Raw genomic sequence first — 26,059 nt, 5'->3', positions numbered from 1 at the left:
TCAAACCAATCCCTATATTTTTCCTTTGTGTGTTATGTATGTAGGACTTCCTTTTTCATAACTAAGCATGAACAAGTTAAGCAATTCATTAGGTTTACAAAAAAAATCTGAACCAACCGTAAGAGTACAAGATAATTGGATCCATTCATAAGCTGCTTTTCACTGGTTGCCCCGTTGAAGCCATTCGGAAACCTAGGGTACCTAATCCTACAAGTATACAAATGCAATTTCCATACTAATAGTTTTTTTTTTCACTTTTTAATCTTAACAATCGATATCTTTTTTTTTTTATTTTATGAAGTTGTCCTACCCACCCATATATTTTCTTCAAAAAAAGAAGAAAAAGGAAGAAGTTAATTTCACACCATTGCATCTTATATCTATACCCTTGATGCATCGATAACCTTGTTAATAGATACCATGAGTATTAAAACTTGAATAAGGTGTGGATTTAGGTTTAAAAATTTTTGTAGGGGTAGGGGTTGGGGTGGGGGGGAACTCACCATTCTTATATATGACTGTATTAGTTGACTTTGTTGATTTTTTTTTTTATCAAAATATATCACGTAACTTATCAATAAATATTTTCTTTTTTTCAATAAATAGTTACTTGAACATTTTAGTTGTACCCTAAACATAACAATTTCTCTCCTTAGTTCTCGGATGATAGGGGTAATTTTTACTACAAACTTTTCTTTCCTTTTTTGTTTGGCTTGAAGGGTACTGAAAAGGCTGTCTAATGTGGATAGGCATGTCAATGGATAGAGTCTGGGTTGAATTGAATCCCTTTGATTCAGATCCAGACCTATTTAATTTAATTAGACTCAGATCCAGATCCAGACCCTTTTGGATATGAAAAAGTAAGTCCATATCCAGACCCTCCTTATGGATCTGAGTATCCAATGGACATCTATGAATATTTTCTGAAAATACTAAAGTAAAATGTATTAAAAAAATATAGAGTTCATAAATAATAGAATACCATCCAATTTTTGTTTTCATATAATAAAATTAACATTCAACAAATTGAATGCAATATTTTGAACACAAAGAAAGAATTATTATTGACTACTTCTATATATTTTTAAAGATTCAACTGCATCCATATCAATATTTCATTTGTTTGTCTTTGCCTTTTCTCCTTTTTTTGAAAAAGTTTGTACCAATTACAATGACAACTACGATATGTTTTTAAAAAAGAAAACAACCATAACATATATATAAATATTTAGTCTTATTAAAAAAAAGTAATTTTGTATCTCTTTTTCTTATTTAAACCTCAATGTTGGCAGATGTCTCGCAATTCAGCACTAAAATAGTAAATGAGATAAAAATCATTTGATTAAGAACCGATGGGAAATAAATAATAGAATAAGAGGATTTATAAACACTTACACATTTTTTCGTTGATTCAATCCAATCACCAGTGGTCACTAATGTTTCAACCACATCTATAAGCAATTTGGCATGAGTCTCATCAATCACCCAACCACCAACGCTAAATACAGATTCTAATGCCATAAAATCTTACTGTATTCAATCCAATAGCCATAAAATATTATACATAGTTATTAAACTCGGCCCGGAGGGGAGACCGGCGAAGAAGGTGGGTCAACGGGTCACTGGTTGAACCGGTGGGTGAGTGGTTGAACCAGTGGGTCACTACATATATTTAAATATTATATATTATAAATGTTGATACAGGATATATGACATAAATTATAATAAATAATGTCATAGCAAATGCTCATATAATTTAATTTGCTATAAAAAAACTAATTCATATAAGAATCAATAAAATATAAAGTTATTTAGTAATACACCAAATTTCAAGTATAAAATTTTATCTATGTTTAGTGTAATTATCTAACTTATTTATAAATTTTAAGTGCAAAAAATTATTAAAAATAATATATGTTTTTAAAATGAATTATGTAATATGTTATTTTTGAAGTCCATTTCATAAGTTTGGGGGTCATAAATTTTTATTAGAAGATTCCAAATAAATTTGTTTTAGAGAAATGAAAAAGAAAGATAAAATGGAAAATGTTTATATATTATAAGTAAGCAGCCTTATCATCATCTCGTCAAGTAGCCTAGCGGTTGCGTCGTTGTTGCTCTGTATCAGAGGTACAAGGTTCGGCATAGGCATAAAATTTTTATATGAAACCTAGTTCTTAGACAAAACCGGCCGGGTTTCCGATTTAATCCGGTCAAACCGCCGATCCGTTGACTAGTCAACGGTTTGACTGCTTAAACGATCCAACTTGAAACCCAGCCCGGTCTCATGCCCGGTTCACCGGTTCGACCGCCGGGCCGGACCGGGTTTAATAATTGTGATATTATATTATTTTATAAATTTTCTAATATATATATTATTTAATTAAATATACATGGGTCGACTCTCGGCATAGGCATAAAATTTTTATATGAAACCTGGTTCTTAGACAAAACCGGCCGGGTTTCAGGTTTAATCCGGTCGAACCGCCGATCCGTTGACTAGTCAACGGTTTGACTGCTTAAACGATCCAACTTGAAACCCAGCCCGGTCTCATGCCCGGTTCACCGGTTCGACCGCCGAGCCGGACCGGGTTTAATAACTATGATATTATATTATTTTATAAATTTTCTAATATATATATTATTTAATTAAATATACATGGGTCTGAATAAGGTCTGGTATGGATTTGGATTTGGATATGGATTTTAGAAAACCAGACCCTACCCAGACCCACGACTCTCTCATAGGGTCTGGGTCTGGATAGGGTATGGATTTGAGAAATTAAATCGAAACCCTATCCAAATATATTGAGTCTGAATTGGATTTGGATAAGACCCGATCCATTGACATACCTAAATGTGGATGTCAAGTATGGAAATCTAATTCTGGCTTCAAAATGTTGATAGGATCAAAATCGTTTTGGACAAGAAACAATTGATAGAATTGAAGTTGATTGTAGACTGGAATAGAATTTGGAATTTTCATCTTGTGTCTTTTGAACCATTTTCAATGTTTTGAAAACCGGATCGAACCTACCGGTTTGATTGGTCGAATCATGACTAGTCATGTCTTTGGTTGCTATTAAAGTTGACTTGTTATATTACAAAAATTATTAGAACATATTGACCCGTTGAACCGTGGTATTTTATTTTTTTCCATAATTTTTAAAACCAAACTTAAAGTCTTAAAAAATGAAAACTTATTTGTCTAACTTTTCTTTTTAACCTTCATTTCTAAAGACTCCTTCTTTGGATTGCAATTTTTATATAAAAAGAATTTATATTTTCCATAAACACAATTTTCAATCATTTTTTTATCTCATGCACGTCAAATGATTACAGTACAATTTTTTTTTTAAAAAAAAAAGCTTCTAAAAATAGCAATCCAAACCCTTAATCTGTTCTCCAATTCTCTTTCTTCTTGTTTCAAATCAACAATCCGAATTCTCTATGGCATCGGCTTCCTAACTATGGAGCTTCGCAACTTCAATTCTCTATTTTTTTTTCTTGCAAAAGATTGGATTAATCTCACAAGTCTCAACTCTCAAGACATTGTCCAGGTCAGTTTCACCTTTTCTTTCATTTTTTTTGTTTATTACTTGGTGTTTGACAATTTGTATGATTCTTGAGGTTTGCAATTTTTACTTTTATTGTTCGATTCTTCCTTGAAGGGCACTTTGCCTATTTCAGATTTTTTTTCTCATTTTTTGGTCGGTAAAGAATTTGAGTGCCGTGTGAGAAAATCATTGCAGAAAGCTAATGAACTTCATGAACTATTCTGTCGAAAAGCTCAGGATTCAATTCCTATTTGTGGTATTGTATATGTACTTCACTTCTGTAGATTATGTAACTGAAAAATTCTTGAAGTACTTTGCACTAAAATAAATAATTTATTCGGACTGCTCTTATCCATTAGGAGTATTCAAGAACAATAATATTTAATGAAGCCGAGACCGACAAACATGCTGGCTGGGGACGCTACTTAGTGGATTTTCCAATATCTTACCATTTTTCTTTAAAGAAAAAAAGAAATAAGGGTCTAATTAACTAAGAATGCACACTTTTTCAGTGCATTAATTTGTATAACTAGTGCATTGCTACGTATATATGTCACTGCAATAAAAAGAGAGAAATTTATTTGGTTTTGTAGGATAATTATTACTGTAATTGTGTGCATTTTATTGCCATTGTAGGATAAATACTTAAGTGGGAGCTTTTGGAGCTTTTATATTGTTCTTTGTTGGTTCTAGTACTCAAGACAATTGGACATGTAATTTGGATAACTTTAATGTTACTATTATGTTCTTGCGGTTTTAGTATTTTTGAGTTTTATTGGATTTTGTTTAAACTCAGAAAATGGTGGTGTTTTTGGGTAAGATTAAAGATTATTTTTTTGATAGGTGCACTTGAGATCAATTATTTATTTGATTTTACAATTTAAAAATTTAATATATGAAAGTCAAGTTATTTGGAAATATTTGACTTTTTGTTAATTGGTGTCTTGAATTAGCCCATGAAATTTCTTATTCTATGCATCGGGCCGGTTCGACCGATCAAACCATGATCCGATCACTTCACCGATTCAATTAACCATTCAGATTTCAAACCATTGGTTTTCATGGGCACTGCATTTTGTGAAATTGATTTTTGTCAGGAAACTTCAGTTTAAAAACCATTATTATATATTCATTATTACCTTAAATAGTTAACATTTGCTATTTTTACTCTGCAAACTTTTTTCGTCAACATTTTATAGATATTAACACTTGATAATACAAGAGCTAATTACAAAAAACACAACTACCCTCAACTCTTTCTGTGTAGCATGTTAACCACAAAGGGAAGCTAGCTTCCCATTCAATGTCATTAATACTCAGTTACCAAGCCAATGGTACTTCTTGGTATTGATATTAGTTATCCCGGAATGCTCCACCTTGCCTAACTGATGTTTGCCTCTATTTTGCCTTTGCGCATAACTTTAGATTGTTTCCAACAAATCAAATGAAACAGAATAACAAGAAGGTTTTCTTTTTCGTAGCGTATTATATACAAACCACGTACCAAAACAAAGGTGCAAGGAAATCGTACGCATGAAACAAATGATGATACATTTACACCATCCACAAGCCCTCTGTTACTGTAACTTGGATGTAGAATGAAACACAAGATGTAGCTAATAATTCAGACTACTATTTATCTAATGTACTCAAATCTGTTAAAGAAGGACAGGTTAGCTCCCATTAATTAGACATTGAAGCTAACAAAAGCATATTATACTTTAAGAAACACGGTAAGATGCACCTAAGCATGCACATGTGCCAGGATGCATCATTTGTCTATTTATTTGCAAAACTAAAGATTACAGAAGGCAATCAGAATCTATAAGCCCAATTACACGATCAGTCTTACTTCCACTTCTTGAACTTCCCTCCTCCGAACATTCCATGCTTTCCATGCTTGCCATGCTTGAATTTTCCATGGCCAAACATTCCATGCTTTCCATGCTTGCCATGCTTGAATTTTCCATGTCCATAGTGACCCCCAGGAATATGGCCGCCATGTGCGTAGCCACCATGTCCACCATGCCCCATATGAGAACCATGGGCCAGATGAGACGCGCCATAAGCTGCTGCTGCAGCTGCAGCACCTCCAGCAAGCAATGCCCCCATGCCAGGTCCATGCCCTGAAAGCACATGAGAAAACAAGTTGGCTACAACATGGAATAGGAAATGAAGCAACTTTCCATCTTTGTAGAGAAAAACCTTGACAATGTCCGGCACTTAAAGCTTCCAGTATCCTAGTGAACAAATATATTACTTGCCTAAAACATGCCGTTAGTCTACTTGCAAAAATGCACAGCATTGATCATCAGAGAAGTTCATTACACGTACCTAAGCCTAGCCAAAAACTTCTCATCATCTCTTTTTTATGGACATTCTATGGAACCTAGTCAAGCTTAGACATACATAAGCATAAAATAAAAATTCACCCCCTAGGGGGCCTTTTTTATTTTGTTATTTTTTTAATGCACCCAGTAGGAAGCTTGCCCATCATACACACACACACACAGAAAATATAGTTCAGAGTAGAACGTAATATATAACCACTTCCTCCAGACTTTTCCATCTCAAACTTGGAAAAAAAATGTAAAATAAAAAAAAAGATTTTGGACAAATTACTGATTGGATGTATAATTCAGACAAATCAGAAAGAGTCAATTCCAAAATATCAGTTCAGGTAAGGCTATCAAGTGAGCAAATCTGACAATTTAAAAAATTGAAGTTACAGCCGATTCAGACAAGAAAAAGGCATCATTAGCAAGCATTCAATGTAAAACCATGATAACCATGGAAAGTCATGTTCAAGGCCCATCAACTGTGAAAAAACCAATCTTGAGCATTTAACGATCTACACAACACAATAAATCGCTTTAATCTTCAGTTGACAGAGGCCTAAATGGCAGGTCCAGATATACTTAAATCCCAAAATTCAAGTTCCTTCAACAGTCAGTTACCAAATTAAGCTGCACAGAAGCACATCTCAGAGGGAGCAGAGAGAACACAGGACTAATAAGCCATTTAGCTTCTAAAAATCTGTTAAAGTTACTCTTTATTTCCCTTCCCTGTTGTTTTACTCACCAAACACTTATGCCTAGGGCTAGAAATGTTCAGGAGAAGGCAGGAACATTATATTTAGGAAAAGACTGCCTTTAAAATCTTTAAAATAACAGAGTATACTCTTAGTAGCAACTCTACCTGAGTGATGTGGAGCTGATGGTCCTCCAGGATAACCTGATGGAGGGTAGCCTTGGGGAGGGTATCCAGATGGTGGGTACCCCTGAGGAGGATATCCTGCTGGTGGATACCCTTGAGCTGGAGGATAACCACCATGTGGAGGATAAGCACCTGGTGGAGGAGGATATTGACCTGGGGGATAGTGACCATGAGAAAATAGCCCTTTCTCATGGTCATCATGCTTGTCCTTTCCGCCTCCCATTTTTCTTCAAACTTCAACTTCTAGCACCTAAAGGAGAAGACAACACACACTAATCAAATGAAAGGATAAATGTCTTAAGAAGACTGCTAAAGATAACAAATCAGATACTGTTCTGATGCATTTAAGTGAAATTACTAAAGTGTCATGGCCGGTATCAGCCAAAAATCAGCAAGTAGAACTCACTATCACCCAAAAAAAAAAAAAAGAACATATTCCACTTCTCAGGTGCAGAGACATTTGTCATTTCAGAAGTATGTTTATGTTATCAATTTGCTAACTACATAAACCATTTAACCAACATCTAATAGTCTGATAAACCCATGAATACATACAGGAGTTATCCTAAAGTATGTGAAGGACATTTAATGGAAAAAAAATCACTAGAATTAATCTGATGCTAGAACACTGCCACATTGAATAAAAACCTCAAACATGCATCTCCAGCACACTTTACAGGATGGGCATACCATCAAGATAAAATGAGTGAAAGCAACAGCATAGAGCTGCCAGTCAGGCATATAAAATACAATAACAGGCATAATCATCCATAAAAGTGCAATTGATACTAGTGTTCATCTGAGCAAATTATTAAAAAAAAGCCTCAAATGATCAACGCCACGATACAATTGACCCATGTATCACTGGCGCATCCATGGAGAAGCAGCACAAAGATTTTTTCAAATGAACAACTTTTAGCTCCCTAGACTTGTCTACCAAAGAATATTGCATCAAAATATTTTCTAAAAGTCATGAAACAAAAGTGTCTGCGGCCAAAATTATTGGAAGCATAACTTAGGTACCATCAAATCTAGGTATAACAAGATTAAGAACACCAATGTAAACAGAACACATTTGTGTTTATACTTGTCGGCAACAGTGTATCACTATATTCCAATGAACCCACTGCATTGACTGGAGAAGGCCTTAAACTTTATGATTTATGCTCAGTAGCATCAGAAAAGGTTAACTATTATATATAAATCCAACCCCAATTATTAAACAAATCAAAGACTCCAAATAAGATAAAAGGACAAAATATAATCTGACTCAGTCTCATACCCCCTCGCCCCGGAACCCAAAGGTGATTAGGACAGTCGAAATCACATCCCAAAAAGATATCCCAAGAACATGAAGAAAGGAAAATCAAACAATGCAAAGATAACAAGAAAGGCAGACGCCAAAAGCCTTCAAGATAACTCAATAACTGATCTAGAAATCAGTTAATTCAGCACCAGGGACAGATTACAGCTTGGATCCAAGCAAACCAACGTATCATCATTCCCTTCATCAAAATGAATACTAATTTAAGAAAACAAGAAATTCAACTGCAAAGCTTTTGGCTTAATCACTTTTCCTTTTCTGATAAATACTGCCTTTCCTGAAAACACCCAAAACCAAGTCTACCCTCCGCATACCAGATCAACATGCATAAGAAACACACAACTAAACCGGCAATAAAACCATTTCCTCACAACCCCGAGAAACAAAATGAAGATGAAAGCCAACCAAAGTTTTCCCATTCAATTAGAACGGATTAAAGCTAATTATCTGCCCAGCCATTAAGAATCAACTGGATCACAAATCACAGACGATCACAATCACATAATTGTGTAACATACGTCAAAACATTAAAATGGAATACAATTTCCATCACAAGAAAATTCAACAATTCCCCATTCCAATTAAAAAAAACACACACATTCCATTCATCTCCCATAACTCCAAACCCATCCAAAAAAAATGATGAAATTCAAAATCAAAATGTTAATCAGAAACTACAAAAGCATCAATCTGAATGATCATTCCAAAAAATTCAATCTAAACAAAATTTATCTTTCATGTGTGGGAAGATAAAAGGGGTGGAGAGAAGGCGGGCGAGAGCTTACCAGTTCTTGTTTTTCTTGCAAAGGATGAAACAAACTCGTGAGTTAGCGGTGATTGTACGAAAGAATCAGAGGAGCAGATATATAAAGGTGGAGGAATATATATTGGATTTATTTACTTGTTGATATAATTAATATTTTTAAATAGTTTTTAAATATTATTAAGCCTTTTTATTCCAAATAAATAAAATATTATTTGGTATTGGGACGCAGTTGACAAGGAATTGTGGATATTGAGGAGATGTTTATCAAAATATCGAGTTAAATGCAGATTCCACGCGTTACTTAGACGCGTAAATGACGTGTGCAGGACCGCGCTTTTCCTTATTCCTATCTAAATCGGACGTTTCCAACCGCCAGCCCAACTACCAAAGCATTAAGGCTGGTGGGGTAGAAGATCAAACTTTGCCTCCTAAGAATCGTCATAATATGTGATTTGCTTGAAAAAAATTCATACAGAGTATATAATGCAATCGTTTGATTTGCTTAAAATTTGCATCATTTTTCTTTTTCTTTGCATATGATAATACAATAAAGTTTTTTTCTACATTCAATGTAATATTTTCTTAGAATCAATTTTATAACAATAAGTGTTTAAGTATAACTAAAAGAATTGGAATCGTAATCGAAGGAAATTGAAATCATAACTGGAATAAAATCGAAACCAAAATCAAATCGGAACTAAAGGTTCAAGAACCATAATCATAACCATCCCTATAAGTGATGGTTAGGTTCCACTTTTGAAAAAAGCTGAAATTGTTAATTTTTAAACTAGAACGATGGTTCTAGAACCGTGACGATATCTACCACTAGGTCGAAAATCACTAGTGGGCTTTTTGGATACAAATTTTATTTGAAAAAATGATTACATCATAAACATATTTTTCTATTAGTTTTTTATATTTTCAACCAGATTTTTATATCACATACATCACATTATAAAAAATTAATATTTTTATCGAAATAATATTTTCAAATAATCTCCTATCCAAACACATTTATTTTGATAGAAATTTGTTTGTTAAAAAAAAAAACTATTTACATTATAGACATATTTTTCAGTTACCTTTTTATATTCCAAACAACTTTTTCAATCCCACATGCATCGTATCATAAATAAATGCTACATTATTATTCTATATATTTTTGAATCTCCTTAAATTCTTTCTCTCTGTAATATAGATTTATCGTATCCAATAAAAAAAAAAAAACTCTAGCTTGCCACGTATAAAGGGAGTCCGAAACTCGATCCTCCCAACAGAAGGGAAGTTGGAGTATATTATTTTGGTCATTTGCGTTCCTTGAATTCTACAAATGTCCTTTTAACATTTCTTGTTCATGGCATTTCTTCTCGAATCAAAATCATCTATTTTTGTCTTCAATTCAATATAGGCTTCCACCTCAATTAATCTTTTGTGATTTTATAGTGCGTTTTAAAACCTAAACCAACCACTATTTCTGAAATTTTTTTTTTAATTTAGATGCAAATGCATTGGACTATCACAAAGATAATGGATGGACCTCTAATTAGAGTGTAAACCATCACTCTTGCACACAATCACCAACAAATTTAACAAAAATCTATCTTACGTACATAGAACATATTCAAATCTTTAGTTGACCACAAATTTGAAAGGAAAAGAATAAGGAACACACAATTACCTCCAAATGCTCGTGTCAAGTTAAAAAAAAAAAAAAAAAAAAAAAAAAAAGAAGTGTAGGGTAGTTTCGTCCATTAAATCATGATTTAGCGTGGAAGGAGTACCAGAAACTTTTTCAAGAGTGTTGCTAATATCTCACTTACCTTTATTTATCACTACATATTGCGATGAAACAATCCATTAAGTTTTATACTTTTATGAGTTTGGCTAACAGGGTATTCATCGACCACTTATTAAGAAGTGATCTTTTAAGTGTTAGCTTTTTAAAGAAAAGTGTGTTATTTTGAAAAAGTGTATAAATGTAAAGGTGCAATATTTGTGATTGTGTGTATTCACGTGATAAGTCAGTTATAATTTAAGTGTGTTAACGATTACTCGATAAAAAAAAAAAAGCTTACTTTTGTTTGATTGGATGTTATTAAAGAATACATGTAATTGCTTTACGGGGAAAAGAACAAATCAAAGATAAAATTTGAAGGCTTCAAACCGCTGGGTAGAGGTGACCATGGTTCAGATTTGAATCGGAATCGGATTGAAACTGAATTGGTGATTTGTTGAAGTGAAAATCGAAACTAGAACTATATTAGTGACTAAAGATTTAGGTTTAGATTCATAAAAAACTTGAATTGGAACTGGCGGTTTAGGACCAGTTCAAACCATCTAAAAAATATTTTGCTACCTAAACCTGTTTAGCCAGTTTAAAGTTCAATATCAATAGTTAACATCTAATACCAACAGTTCCAATTCTAATCCAACAATCCATTGTCCCATTCTATTGGTAAGTCTAGACTCTATAACTCATCTAAATCCAAAATCAATCCAATCTAATCAATAATGAGGTATTTTTTTTATATAAAATTTGCATCATTTTTCTTTTTCTTTGCATATGATAATACAATAAAGTTTTTTTCTACATTCAATGTCATATTTTCTTAGAATCAATTTTATAACAATAAGTGTTTAAGTATAACTAAAAGAATTGGAATCGTAATCGAAGGAAATTGGAACCATAACTGGAATAAAATTGAAACCAAAATCAAATCGGAACTAAAGGTTCAAGAACCATAATCATAACCATCCCTATGGTTCTACTTTTGAAAAAAGCTGAAATCATCAATTTTTAAACTAGAATGATAGTTCTAGAACCGTGACTGTATCTACCACTAGGTAGAATCGAAAATCACTAGTGGGCTTTTTGGATACAAATTTTATTTGAAAAAAATGCTTACATCATAAACACATTTTTTATCAGCTTTTTATATTTTCAACCAACTTTTGATATCACATACATCACATCATAAAAAAATAATATTTTTATCTAAATAATGTTTTCAAATAATCTCGTATCCAAACATTTATTTTGATAGAAATTTATTTGTAAAAAAAATTATTTATATTATAGACATATTTTTAGTCACCTTTTTATATTCCGAACAACTTTTTTAATCCCACATGTATCGCATCACAAATAAATGCTACATTATTATTCTATATAATATTTTCAATGATCTACTATCCAAACATTGAATTGATTGGGAAGTTGTCCCCTTGTATGCAATTTAGTTCTCTATTCTTCATGAAATAAAGTGATTTTTTTGTGAAAAAAAAAGTTAGAGTTGAAAGGTTGAGTGATAAAAGAGAAGAGATGAATATATCATATTGTTTAAGCGATTGACATTTCTTTTCAGCTATTTTAGAAAATTCTTGTAGTATAGATTATGTTAGATTTTAAAAAATGTTTACAAATACTTGTACTAGTACTTGAAATTTGATTGGAGACAGAATGTCCTTTAAATTTCTATATTATGAGGGAAGGGGTTAAAAAATGGATGAGGGCGCACAAAACTAGCGTTTAGAAAATTAGACTGAATCGGTTAGTTCGATTGATCAAACCATGAATCAGTTATGACACTGGTCCGATTCACTAGTCAACCCACAAATCAATTGAACTAGTCAAACTCCATCAAGAGTCGGTCGAACCAGTTAAAAAGGAGGCTTTTCAATCAATTCATACTAATTTTTTTTTCCAAATTTTAAAGTCATTCAATGTACATAATAAATATAAAAAAGAAAAACATTTGAACCAAGCTAAATTGGTTGAACCGATTTGATCGTGAACCAGAAGTTCATTCGGTTTTGTAAATGGTCTGAATTTAAAAACATTGCACAAAACCATTCCAAACTCACAAAAAGAAATTGAAAACAATCTGTAACAAGAGATATAAAGCCAGATTGTAGGCAAGTGATACACCCAATGTTAACTCTAAAAGATCTTTATTAACAAAATACTTAGTTTTTCTTTTCATTTACATACCAAAAGTGAGTTATATAAAAGTTTTGCACTATCTTCCCCAGCACAGTTTAACAGTTAAGGTGCATTAATCGGGGAATCATGAAAACTTCGTTCCAAGAGTCAAACTTTTTTCTTTTTTGTTTCTTTCTTTCTTTCTTTCCTTGTAAGGTTTAGAGTGCCACTTGAACCGATGAATTTTACACCATCTAAACTTCCTGCAAGAGTCGCATGGCTTCCTAAGATAAAACTACAAGACAAAAAAGTTATCACAAGACTTGTACTTGGAGCAACACCAAAATTGCTTCCTAAGATAGCAAGAAAGGAAAAGGTATCACATGACTCGTACTTATAACAACACGTTTAAGCTCCAAGACTTAGAATTTTTGTCCTCCAAAACCACAACTTTCCCCGTTAATTTTCATCTCTAGCGATCCATCCCTTGTCAAATGGCCAAATTCATGTCAATTTTCTTTAATTCCCATATTTTTCTGCCTTCTTCCTTGAGGGCATGTTAGCTAATGAGAAACTTGACCGACTTCAAGTAATTATCTAATATTAAGTCAATATACACAACACTCTAAGGTGGTGGATTTTGCAGGTGCATTTGGACAATGCAAAGATGAAAGATCCAGTAGTGTTGCAAGGGATTCTCCATCGTCACTGCCGATCTTCCCTGGCTACATTGTTCTTAGTCATTCTGTGCATTGTTGCTTTCGTCCTGGCACGCTTGCTGGACTCCAGTGTAATTGTTATTTTAACTATTTTGTCCTCACTATTCATCTATTTCTCCATGCTTAAATTTCAATCATGTGGACTGAATCTCACACAGAGTGGGTATTTATCAAATTTTCCAGTTTTCAACCCTAAAATTTCTTGGTTTGTTTTATATCATTTTTTCAAAAGAAATTTAATTTTTATGACATTTTAAGATTTCACATGATTGTTAGAATAAGTATTCTAAAATTGAATTTGTTTAGCAGAAGTGGCATGGAAGTAAGATTGTATCAATTTTTCTTGAAAATCCGTCCACTGGTCCATAAAAAGGATACCTCTATTTTACGTGCTTCCAATGTACCACTGTCTCAAATGTTTCAATACACTGAGAAGTGATTAGTTGAATTTGGGAGTGGCTAAATTCACACCCCTTCATTTTGAATTTACACTTTTCATTTCTTGATGACTTGTGTTATTAGCATTTAATTAATACACACTATGAATTTAAACCTTCCCTCTATATACACACACACACATATATATATCTATATATATAGACACACACACCATCTAAATCCACGCTCCTAATACATTAATATCTTGTTCCATGAGCATTGATCACTTATATTATTAGTATCAAAAGTTGTACCAAGTATGAATTTAAGATACATAGAGGGGTGTGAATTTAGCCCCTCCATATATATATATATATATATATATATATATATATATATATATATATTGTATTATTGTATTCTATATTCAAACGCCTTTTTATTTTACATAAATCACACCACAAAAATGCGGCAATATTGTTCTGAAAGTAGATTTTCAAATAATTTTTAATCCAAATACACAACTCAAATGTGAGTGTTAATGTAAAATCTTAGGAATTTGTCCAATGAAACTCAAAGATCACACTCAACTTGGGACTGTATCAGTATTCACTAATCATACCAAAACCAGTTCCATCAAATTAATAAGAAGTTTTCATATGATAGCTGTCCGTGAATCTCCAAATAATACTCAAGTCACCTTAAAAAATACGAACATCCCATGCATAAATATAAACTGATAATACTTCACTTTACTGATATACATTTGTAAGTCATAAAAATCGCTGCTAATTACTATTCTTTGTTTTTTTCTTTGACTTCTAATGTTTTGCATCTCGTAATCTGATCATACATTTCAGTCAAATTTTCCAGGAAATTACTCGCCAAAATCAATATTCGCTGGCATCACATTTCCTAAATACCCTCGTCTTCACGATCCTTGGAAAAATCCCAAGAGGAATCCCATTGAAATCCCGATGACTTGCTCACACACTAACAGTACTGTACAAATTACTTGCCCCACAAGCTACTATCCACTAAAGTTTTCAAAATCAGACGAAAATTTAGATTCAGACCTAGACCCAGACCCAGACGCAGCAATGCAACCCACCTGCCCTGATTACTTCTGTTGGATCCACGAAGATCTTTGGCCATGGAGGGAGACAGGAATCACATTAGGCATGGTGGAGGCAGCTAAAAGAACAGCTAGCTTCCGACTGGTAGTAGTTAATGGGACAGTTTACGTGGAGACTTACCGGAGGTCATTTCAGACTCGAGATGTTTTCACGCAATGGGGAATTTTACAGTTACTACGGTTGTACCCGGGTCGATTACCTGATTTGGATATGATATTCAGCTGCGCCGACCAGCCGACTGTGGTAAAACAGCTTTATCCCAATCCAAATGCCTCGGCTCCACCAGCCCTGTTTAGCTATGATGGAGATGATGCCACCTTTGACATTGTTTTTCCGGATTGGTCATTTTGGGGATGGTAAGCATTTTCATTGTTAATTAAGTTCGATGACTTCCTTGGCTCGAGGAGATATATTAAGTTGCTTTTGAATTTGTTACAAAAGTTAAAGACAAACTTCTTTCAAATTAAAGTGGTTAATGATGAAGGAAGGGCAAGGTTAAGGGTTGGATTTGGTTATAATAATAGTGTCCTAATTTTTACACGTTCTACAAAATAGGTTATAATAACACGATTGAAAATTCATAATCTATCGAACAAGTATATCGTTCGAGACAGATTATGACTGATAATCATTTTGTTCTATCATAATGACCTGTTTAAGTTACAGTTTTAGAAATGAAAAGTCGTAAGAGTTACTTGATATAGCGAGATTAGTTTATGTTCATAACTATACATAGAAAGTATGACAACATTAGTACAAGGGATTTACTAATTATGGACCTAGCAATCCACTTACATGATTATTTTGCTTCTTATTCTCTCTTTGTCAAGGGTGTAAAAAAGTCTAATCAAATCTAACACCAAAATATTCAAGTCTGTTTGATTATTTTAACGAGTTTGAAATTTGTTCAAACTTGATTTGTTTTTTGGCTAAATCGAGTTTGATCAAGTTTTTTTTTTATCGAATTTAAATATTATCGAATATAAAATACTGTTCAATTTTGGCTTGACTAGTTGGTGAGCCAAATTTGAATGATCTCTTACTAAACTAAGTTCTATTCGAGTATCAAATAATTTGATTCATTTTTCAATTTTGTTCTTTGTTTGGTAATGACATGTAAAAGAAACGAGACATGTTATTATATATAGGCTCTTTGTACATATTTTATCTATATATATATTTCAATAGCTAGGCCTGAAATTGCTATAAAGCCATGGGAGCAATTGTCGAAGGACTTGAAAGAAGGGAACGAGCGGATGCAATGGGTGGACAAGGAGCCGCAGGCATATTGGAAGGGCAACGCTAAACTTACGCTTTCAAGGAAGGATTTGCTTAGGTGCAATGTTTCGGGCAAACAAGACTGGAATGCTCGCATCTACCAACAGGTGTAGCTACATTGCACGCCCTCTCTTTTTTTTGAGGCAATGATAGATGCACAATAAGACGCTTTTGATTTTTTCTTTTTATTTCTAATATGTCATATACGCGTATGATATGAAATTTTATTTCTTTCGTCTTACTGAAAATGTCATACTTTTCATTTTAAAATATTTAAAAATATTTGTCATAGTGAGAAAATCAAGATACTTTTTTTTTATCTCTCCTTCCAATATAGTCTCTCCCTTTGATTATATGTATGTTATCATTTAAATTCAAATTTTAAATCTGTAGGGATAAAATTAGAAAGATAAACACAAATATTGCAATCAAATCACTATTTTTAAAATGTTAAATTCTCGAAACATGATAAAATAATTAGGACGGAGGGAATAATACAGACTTGTCTATGTGAACTGTGTTTTAGAAGAATATGAGCTCACAAAGGGGTTCAGGTGGAGTCTACTAGCAACTGCACCGTGCAATGACAGTCCCAATTTGGTCTGTTGATCTCAAATCAGATTTTGATTATTGGCCAAGATTGAGTCGGACTCCTTCGGTCCAATTTGGGGCTGTTCATTGCATGGTGCAGCTGCAAAAGCAATGGTAGGTATCAAAATCCTATTATGTGAGACATAATATACATGGATTACGTCCATATCAAAACCTGCAGATTGAGAAGGATACCATATCGATTTTTTTTTTTTTGGGGGTTTCTTATCCTTCCTTGTATAGTACGTAAAAGACTGTAATATTCTTTTGGGCTGGAGGTTTATATGTACAGCAATGTTATGCAATTATAGGATCATGAGAACAACAGTTGATATATTTTTTTTTGACAATAATAAAAGTACAAGAACAATAATCCCATCCTTTTTTCTCTCTCTATAATAAAAAGAACACGAGCCGGTGAAACCCTAACTTAGTAGCCAAAAATTAGAACTTCTAGGTTTAAGTGTATGTTAACGTTGTGGATTGCTTCTAATTGTACGCTAATGCTAATTCCACTATTTGTGTGTTAATTTGTGGTAGTGTTGAGTTGTAATTTCTCCCACTATTTTGGGTTTCTCTTATAATCTTATCAAAAGATAAAAGTAATCATATTTATAATAACAAGAACACAAGTACAAAAACCCACTTTTTGTTTTTGTTTTTTGTTTAAATGCTAGCCTTAATAATACAATTAGAAAAATCTATATGTACGATGAGACAACTAACTTACGTACAAACTTGTGAAGTTAGAAACCGAGGCTTTTTAACCACACAAATCAATCAAACTTAACTTTAATTTACCATTAAATCAAAGGTCCTTAGCGTACATTACCCTATTGGGTTGGAATATATCATAGCCTAGCTCATTTGACTTACCAATAGACCATGGACTCCTAAGTATTGAAAGTAAGTTTCACCTAATTTAATCACCTTCACAAGCTTTTCATCTTAATGTTAATCTAATTAATTCTCTTACTTTACTCCTTTAATTCATGATCATTTAGCAAAAGCAGCCAGTTGAATCGGAGGCACAAAACCAAACTCTCATAATTTATTGTTAATTAGCAGGACTGGCACAGTGAAGAACGACAAGATTTCAAAAACTCCAACTTAGCCAACCAATGCATTCACAGGTATAGAACAAGTAAATTATCTTGCATTATATTTATTTTTGCTTAACCTGCATTGTGCTTTGATGAATAAACTTTGATTTGATTCCAACCTTCGCATGAATGACACAGATTTAAGATTTATATTGAAGGATTTGGGTGGTCCGTTAGTCAAAAGTACATTCTTGCTTGTGATTCTGTTACTTTAATGGTCAAGCCACGTTACTACGAATTCTTCTCAAGAAGTTTGATACCTTTGCAACACTATTGGCCCATAAGAGATATAAACAAGTGCAGATCAATCAAGTATGCTGTTGAATGGGGCAATAACCATCAGGAAGAGGTAATAAATTGATCATCTAGTACCACTTTCAGCTTTCAATTGAAGATTAATTAATTGAGAAATTGTTTTGCACTATGCACTGTAACAATTTTTGTAATATCATACACGTGAGATGAAAAGGTAACTAAGGCAATTGTTTAGAGAGGATTATAAATTTTTTTTTTTCTGAATAGAAAGTTAAATAGAACGAAATTTTCGATGCCGGCTTAAGAAGTTTTACTTTTATCAATTAAGATCTTGCTTCACATCATAGGCACAGGCCATTGGCAAAGCAGCAAGTAGATTTGTTCAAGAGGAGCTGCAAATGAAATATGTGTATGATTACATGTTTCACCTCTTGAAAGAGTATGCTAAGCTTCTAAAGTACAAGCCAAGTGTTCCTCCAAATGCAATTGAAGTTTGTTCAGAATCAATGGCCTGCCCAGCTGATGGATTGGTGAAGAAGTACATGATGGACTCAGTTGTTACAGGTCCCTCTAATGAAGCTCCATGCACCATGCCTCCTCCTTATGGTCCTGCTACATTTCATTCAATTTTGGAGAGAAAAGAAAGCAGAATAAGGCAAGCGGAGACTTTGGAAGAACAGTACCTGAATAGTCAAAACAATCACAAGTAGTTAATACAGGCTAAGATGTTTTTCTTCTTCTGGTTTGTCATTTCTATGCAAATGTCTACACCATATATTTCTACCTGGTTTCTCTTCCTCACTATTATTCTATTTGGGATTATTCAAGGGAATATTCATTGTAGTGGTAAAAAGTTTAAAGGAAAGGACTAATTTTACTTTATATTCCCTACATTTTCAAGGATTCTCACTTTAAACTCTCGATGTTAATTTTGGACAAACTGTACCTAATATTTTCGTATCCGTCGTATTTAGTCCAGTAATGGCGAATCATTATTTAAAAAATTAATAGATTTTATACACGTATAAATAAAAAACTTTTCATATTTGTCGTACATTATTAATTTAGGATCCATGTACAAATTTGAGTTGCTAGTGTACAGGATTGAGTTGCTAGCTTAATTTTACCATAGGGTATACAAGCCAAGCATGTCTTGAAAATGTTTAAACGAGTTTGAGATCAAATTCAAGTACATACATTTTTTGTGGAACTAATCTTTGAACATAGCAGTATTGTAGCTCGATTTCCCATGAATACATTCCTTTCCATTTCTAGTATAGGTCAAGGTATAACCTTACTTAACTCCACCAATACATATATATACACACATAATTATAATTATACACACCTAGTGTATTTATGTATGTATTTTCAATTTAACTACACTTATTCGAAATGTTAAAACCTGAACTGCCCTCTTAAGGAGTCCTCGTTGCCCACCCATTAGCCAAACCAATTTATTATTACAACTATTAAATGTGAAAGAAAAATATATAATAAATGGAATAAATGAGTAAGGTGTGAGATGTAAGTTGGGAAAAGAACAAACTTCAGTTTAATGTTGCGGTCATTTAGAATCTAACTTTTGCCCTAAAGTTTTTCTTTTTTCTTCAAACATTTTTTACGGATGAAAAATTTTCCCTTATGCTATAATCATGAAGATTTTTTTTTGGTGCAAATCAATTAAAGAATACATTATAACATGGTATGAATACAAAGTTGCATAATTGTTAGTCTTCTAAATTGGAAGAACTTAAAGCAACTCGAGAGTTTGTTATCTATAATTTTATTTTTATTTATTTTTTATTCAAAAAGATACTCCAAACTTCATAAGGACAGACGGGGCTTGATAATCAAACCACGGACCTCACGATCACTAATATTCGTCTCTTTTAATACCTGTATTACCTAACAAGCTTAATCAAATTTTGACTCAAAATAAGGTGGGCTTGTAGTAGCATGTATTTAGTATCCGTGCCCCAAACAAAAATTCTGATTTCGTCTCCTATTTAAGAGTGTACAATAGCACCCGTAGCCATACCATTTTAGATTTTAGTTAAAAGTAGACATTCATCAATACTTTCTTTTTTTTCTCATGGTGAGTGTTTGATTCCTAATGTCCTTATTGCTACGTTTGTCCTCCTATATGCCAAGATGCTACCTTTTTTAGCACGAAAACATTCACCACAAGAAGAAACAAATATTTAACTTACCTTTGTACAAGAATCTTACTTGTTAGGGTTTTGTCAACATTTACTATATAAGCATATACTAACCACGGCACAATCGCACGAAAATCCAAGATATGTCGACTTGCAGGCTTCCCTTGGCTGCCGTCGCGGCTCCTAGAGGGTCCTCTAGCCCTCATCGTTGTCCTCCAGCAGTGTCTCTAGCCGCCAGAAAACTGTCTTCTTCCACTAGTACAACCCTGATCAGTTTCCCCTCTCCATCATCAGTCCATGGATTAGCAATCAAGGAGATTCCAATTATATTATATCCTCATCATCATGCTTCAAAGATATCGTTACACGTGAAGCTTTCACATTGGCTTGGTGTTACTCAAGTACTGCAACCACCAACCACGGGATCACTGATAAGTCACAGATTAAAAATATGGCACGAGAAGGAATAGTAAGGGCTTGGGCTGGGGCTGTAATGGTTGGCATTGAAATTACAAAGGCTTTGCAAAACCTTTGCAGAACGGACAGGCGTACCAGTATTAAACCGTGACCAGTCTCAGAGGGATAGGAAAACCTTTGCAAAACAGACAGGCGCACCAGTATCAAACCGTGACCTGTCTCAGAGGGATAGGCTTGTCTCATTGGAAAAAAAAATTTGCAAAAGGGTTGTTGGTCAAGAAACTGCTGTCAAATCTGTAGCTGATGCTATCAGGCGTTCAAGTGTTGGCTTGTCTGACCCTAACGGCCAATTGCAAGTTTTATGTTCTTAGGTCCTTCAGGTGTTAGTAAAACTTAGCTCGCAAACATTAGCAACTCACAGAACCCTAAATTGGTGCGGATAGATATGAGTGAATACATGGAAAAATATCAAGTCAGTGGATTAATTGGTGCCCCACCAGGTTACATTGGTTATGAAGAAGGTGGACAGCTCGCTGATGCAGTCCGCAGGAGTCCTCAGTCAATTGTGCTTTTTGATGAAATTGAGAAGGCAGATCCTAACGTTTTCAACATCTTGTTACAGTTGTTGGATGACGGGAGACTCACTGATTCTTCGGGAAAAACAGTCAGTTTAAAAAAGACCATAGTCATCATGACTTCGAATATTGGTTCTCAGTATATTTTGGAAACTCTTAGCAACAAGGGGGAAGGCAGGGAGGACACATATGAGGTAATGAAGAATAAAGTAATTGAGATGGCTGGACAAACATTTCAGCCAGAGTACATGAATCGAATTGACGAGTACATTGTTTTCCAACCTTTAGATTCTAAGCAAATCATCAAAATTGTCAAACGATAGATAGATCGTGTTAAAGAAAGGCTTAAGAAAAAGAAAATTGACCTGCATTGCACTCAGGAAAGGTTAAATCTTTTGGCTACATTGGTTTTGACCAAAACTTTGGTGCACGGCCTGTGAAGCGGGTGATCCAGAAGCTGGTTGAGAGTGAAATTGCAATGGGAATTTTAGGAGGAGATATTACAGAGGGAGATTCTGTTATTGTTGATGCTGATGTATCCCTAGGTGCCCAAGATCTTGCACCCCAAAATAGATTGCTTATAAAGAAAATGGAATGATATTAGTGTGCATATCCAAGATCTGCCCTGGATATGTTAATTAAATATGTATGTTCTGTTACCCAATTTGAAACATTATGGTGGCTGGTTATGGAATTGAACAGATGTCTTAAAGTAATATGTTTTTTCAGCGCACACATTTTTTGTTTGAAAAGAAACTAAGTACATTTTTTTGTCAGGGCATATCAAAGATCTGCAACCACAGAGCTTTAGCTCAGTGGCCACCACCTCTCAAATTGCCTGTACCTCATGGGCAGCTCGGTTGGTCTCAGCAAGCCTCCTTAGGAGCTGGTGTCCAGTGCCCGCAAAGGTTCGAGTTCCGTAGTTATCGTGTTCAGGGGGATAGGGCCTCTCCTTCCGGGCCGGAGTGAGATTAGTCGGGCCCCGTAAGGATTGATCCGAACACCCACTCCGTCAGAAAAAAAAAATCAAAGATCTGCCCTGGTATGTTTGGTTAGCATGATTTACAAATAAATAAATGGAGTTATTAAATTGATTGGTTCGTATTTTGTTAAATTACAATTGCACAAACAAGATTATTGTAATTTTATAGGTTCAAACTGACACATAGATTGTTAATACTTTTATACTTCACTAGATGATAGGTTTGAAAAAAGTCATCAACTCCTGCATTGCATAAGAAAAATCAATAGTTATTACTTAAGTTAGTAACTAATACTAATTAAAAAAAGGGTACTCCTAACTCCTATTGGAAATCGTGTTTAAGAGGTAAATGATCATGTGTAAGGAGGTGGCCATCACTTATTTTGGGGTTAATCACAAAAAGTCACCCTAAGGTTTAACTTGTTTTGTACTTTATCCCTTAACATTTTTTTTTGTCACTTTACCTTCCTAAACCGTTAGTTACCTCTAATATTGTGTAATAGAGATGTCATAAAGACATTGATACCCCTAAGGGTTAATTGTAATAAATCCCCTTAAGGTATAACCATTTTGCACTTTATGTGTCCTGCTTCATTACCATTAGCTTTACAGAAAATTAGAGGATCATCAACGAAAAATAGATGAGAAACATAGGGCCCTGCCTTGAGATTTTAACTCCTGTAATTTGGTTGTTTCTAAGTGCGTTATTTAGGAGGCTAGAGTGTCAGTGTCAAGTCAGATGTCGTTAGAGTGTGATTTGTTTCAATTAGTAATAGATTCTAACTAATTAATTAATCTCCTAACAAAAGAATAATGAATCCTATTCTGGTGGCAATTACTAAATCCCCTAATCCAGTAGTTCCCCCCAATTGTCCGCTAAACCCCACCTGCCACCTATCCTAGACCGACATGTACACTACATACTTCTAAACCTCTTAAATTCAAAATCTTCTGTGTCGACTCACAAAATTCAAACGTCTCATTTCCGCCCTTCCTCTTTGTCCAACCCTTCATCTTCCTTCGTATCCATCCATCAAGATCGTTGTTCAAGGCAGAGATCAAGAATGGTGGTGTCAAAGAAGGGTGCTTTAGCGTACGAGGAAAGGCGGCATGAGAGATTGGAGCAGAACAAGAAGAAACTGGAGCAGCTCAATCTCACCAAGCTCTCTCAAGCGCTCCACTCCACCATTAGCCCCAAGCCCTCTCCTGTATTTCTCCTCTCTCTGTCCTCTATCCAACGATTTTTCTTGATCGTTTTCTTAATCCGAGTAATGGGTTTTTTTTGTTGTTTCTCTTTTGATACTTATTCACGATTGCCAACAGATGAAGAAGGTGAAGCCGAAGGTGGCTCGACAGCCTGTGGACCCTTCTACCATCCGACGGTCTAGTCGCGTCGCAGACAAGCCTCCCCCTAACTACAAGGAGGTTTGTTTTTTCCTCTATTTGAACTAATCATGAATGGTTGTAAAACAATTTAAAATGTGATTATAGTAGTACTTTTCTGGAGTATATGCTGATCTTGTGGATTAACAGAGTACTTGTCTGTTATTGTTGTCATCACTGTTCATTTATTTGATTTTTCAGTGTCATATTTGTAAGAGTGATTTATTTTTTTCCAAATTCGCTAAAAGGTTAGTGCTTAATGTGCTTTCATTGATGGAATCTACCATTTTCTTCCATGTTAAAAACTTGAAATTGGTCTTACTTGTAAGTGTTAAATAAATTATTTGATTTTCAGTGTCATTTGTAAGAGTGATTTGATATGTGGATTCTTCCGATTTCTACTTGTTCTGTCATAGATGTTACATTGATAAGTCTCCCTCCAACTACAAGGAGGCTAATTTTCCCGTCGTTCAATTAATCAGAAACAGCCACAAACAATGTTAAACACCATCCTTAGTATAAATTCTGGAATAGGTGCCAATTTTGTGGTTGAACGAGCCATTTGTCGCTCAAAGTTATCATTGGTATTAGTATAATGTATCTGATGTTTTGGTGCCATTTTGTAAGATTTATTTGCTTTTCCAGTTGTGCAACAAGAGAAGTGTCTTAAGACACTTTGATAGACGAAGTCTTCCATATTTTCCAGGATGCTCTGTTGTGAATTTGCAATCACTGTAGTAATGCTAGAGAGCTTGCATCATTAATGTATCTATTTGGTTCTTTGGCAGGTTCCAATTGAACCTTTGGGAAGGCCTAGACGGTTTGAGTTTTTAACCACAGCTTCCCTGAATTCTTAAATTCTGTGATTTACTAAGTAGTATTACATACTAATATAAACCTCATTTATTGATTGCTGATCCTATATTGCATTTGGATGCTCAGCTATCGCTATTCGCGAAGGGATTTGTCAAATAGAGTTTATGCATCAGACGAAGATAGAGAGTATGCTCAGGAGAGAGCAGAGGTGTTACAATCAGGTTTAGATTCTAAAATCCCAAGCTTTGTTAAGCCTATGCTTCAATCACATGTTACCGGTGGTTTTTGGCTGGTAAGTTTGAAAACCAGAAATATCTAATTGCAAGTAGTCCATGGTGATGTATCAATAATCGAGGAAAAGATTAACTTGGTTTAATCCTAACAGGGGCTTCCAGTCCAATTTTGCAAGACATACCTTCCAAAGCGTGATGAAACTGTTACCTTGGTTGATGAGCAAGAAGAGGAGTATCCCACCAAGTACCTCGCTGTGAAAACCGGGCTTAGTGGTGGATGGAGGGGTTTCTCCATTGAACATGAGTTGGTTGATGGGGATGCCCTGGTTTTCCAATTAATTGAGCCTACAAAGTTTAAGGTACATTTCTTTCAATCTTGGGGCTCATGTATGCGATGACTTGAATACATTGTAGCATGACAAAGTGACATCCAAGCAAGGCTCAAATGTTTAATAAAAAGTGAAATTTTCTAATGTTATGATATTGCATGTAAATCGCATGGACTTACGACAACATCATAGAAATTCCTATTGCTCATTACTCTTCTTTTTTGCCACAAGTTGGTAGGGTTGAAAGATGAACCAAACTATTCGATACTTGAATCGAGTTTGGCTTGGTAAGAGCTTGGTTTGGTAAGAGCTTATTTGAGCTTGGTTCACTAACAAGTTAAACCAAAACTTGAATAGCATTTCATGTTCAGTAACTTTCAATTTCGATAGAAAACTCATTGAGACTTGGTTCGGCAAATAAACAGGCCAAACTTAAACAAAATTTCAAGTTTGTTAAAAGAATCAAACAAGCTGGAATACTATTGTATTCGGTTTGATTAGACTCGTTTACACCCTTAATACATGAGGTGAAACTAGCAATCATGACCATGTTAAAAGTTTTTGTGTGTTTAGTTCTTACCAATTCCAGCTGAGATTCGTATGTCTTGTCCTGTATTCATGATTAACTGACTGGGCATGCAGGTCTACATTGTAAGGGTAAATCAAGCTGAAGACAGTAGCAACTGATGGAATTAGCAAATAGCATTTGCCTTTTGCTGCAGTTCCAAACTAATTCGGCAAGCAAGCAAAAGCTCCTTCCTGCCATGTTGTAGTTGGGAGGTTCATGCTATTTTTGCCAGTGATTGTGGTTTAACTCTTTACTCTATGTACATGAGCAGGCTAGTTTGACAATTAAATTGAAAATTATTTGGATGCTATAATATAACCACTAAAATCTCTTTTCTGTTTTCTTTTTA

General features: G+C 34.2%; 4 protein-coding genes across 4 annotated transcripts; 3 read left to right on the top strand and 1 right to left on the bottom strand.

Annotated features, from left to right (window-relative positions):
• Positions 1-5,072: 5,072 nt before the first annotated feature.
• Positions 5,073-8,986, bottom strand: LOC113779576 (glycine-rich protein A3). Its single transcript, XM_027325195.1, has 3 exons — positions 8,883-8,986; positions 6,756-7,023; positions 5,073-5,683 (listed from the first exon to the last, which is right to left on the bottom strand). Exons 2-3 carry the CDS (start codon positions 6,994-6,996, stop codon positions 5,406-5,408), a joined length of 519 nt encoding a protein of 172 aa, XP_027180996.1. The 5' UTR covers positions 6,997-7,023; positions 8,883-8,986; the 3' UTR covers positions 5,073-5,405.
• Positions 8,987-13,023: 4,037 nt separating this feature from the next.
• On the top strand, positions 13,024-18,955 carry LOC113780306 (O-glucosyltransferase rumi homolog). Its single transcript, XM_027326118.1, has 7 exons — positions 13,024-13,161; positions 13,432-13,575; positions 14,743-15,374; positions 16,211-16,403; positions 17,956-18,020; positions 18,129-18,339; positions 18,593-18,955. The coding sequence occupies exons 1-7, from the start codon at positions 13,024-13,026 to the stop codon at positions 18,953-18,955; spliced, it is 1,746 nt and encodes a 581-aa protein (XP_027181919.1).
• Positions 18,956-21,269: 2,314 nt separating this feature from the next.
• Positions 21,270-22,368, top strand: LOC113780305 (chaperone protein ClpB4, mitochondrial-like). Its single transcript, XM_027326116.1, has 3 exons — positions 21,270-21,593; positions 21,785-21,934; positions 22,177-22,368. Exons 1-3 carry the CDS (start codon positions 21,270-21,272, stop codon positions 22,366-22,368), a joined length of 666 nt encoding a protein of 221 aa, XP_027181917.1.
• A 996-nt stretch (positions 22,369-23,364) lies between these two features.
• On the top strand, positions 23,365-26,059 carry LOC113781183 (B3 domain-containing protein At3g19184-like). The gene is made up of 6 exons (XM_027327055.1): positions 23,365-23,589; positions 23,705-23,806; positions 24,553-24,584; positions 24,707-24,872; positions 24,966-25,172; positions 25,785-26,059. Exons 1-6 carry the CDS (start codon positions 23,446-23,448, stop codon positions 25,827-25,829), a joined length of 696 nt encoding a protein of 231 aa, XP_027182856.1. The 5' UTR covers positions 23,365-23,445; the 3' UTR covers positions 25,830-26,059.

Source organism: Coffea eugenioides, chromosome 8 (genome assembly GCF_003713205.1).
Source record: "Coffea eugenioides isolate CCC68of chromosome 8, Ceug_1.0, whole genome shotgun sequence".
NCBI lineage: Eukaryota > Viridiplantae > Streptophyta > Magnoliopsida > Gentianales > Rubiaceae > Coffea > Coffea eugenioides.
This window is presented reverse-complemented; position numbering and strand designations above follow the sequence as displayed.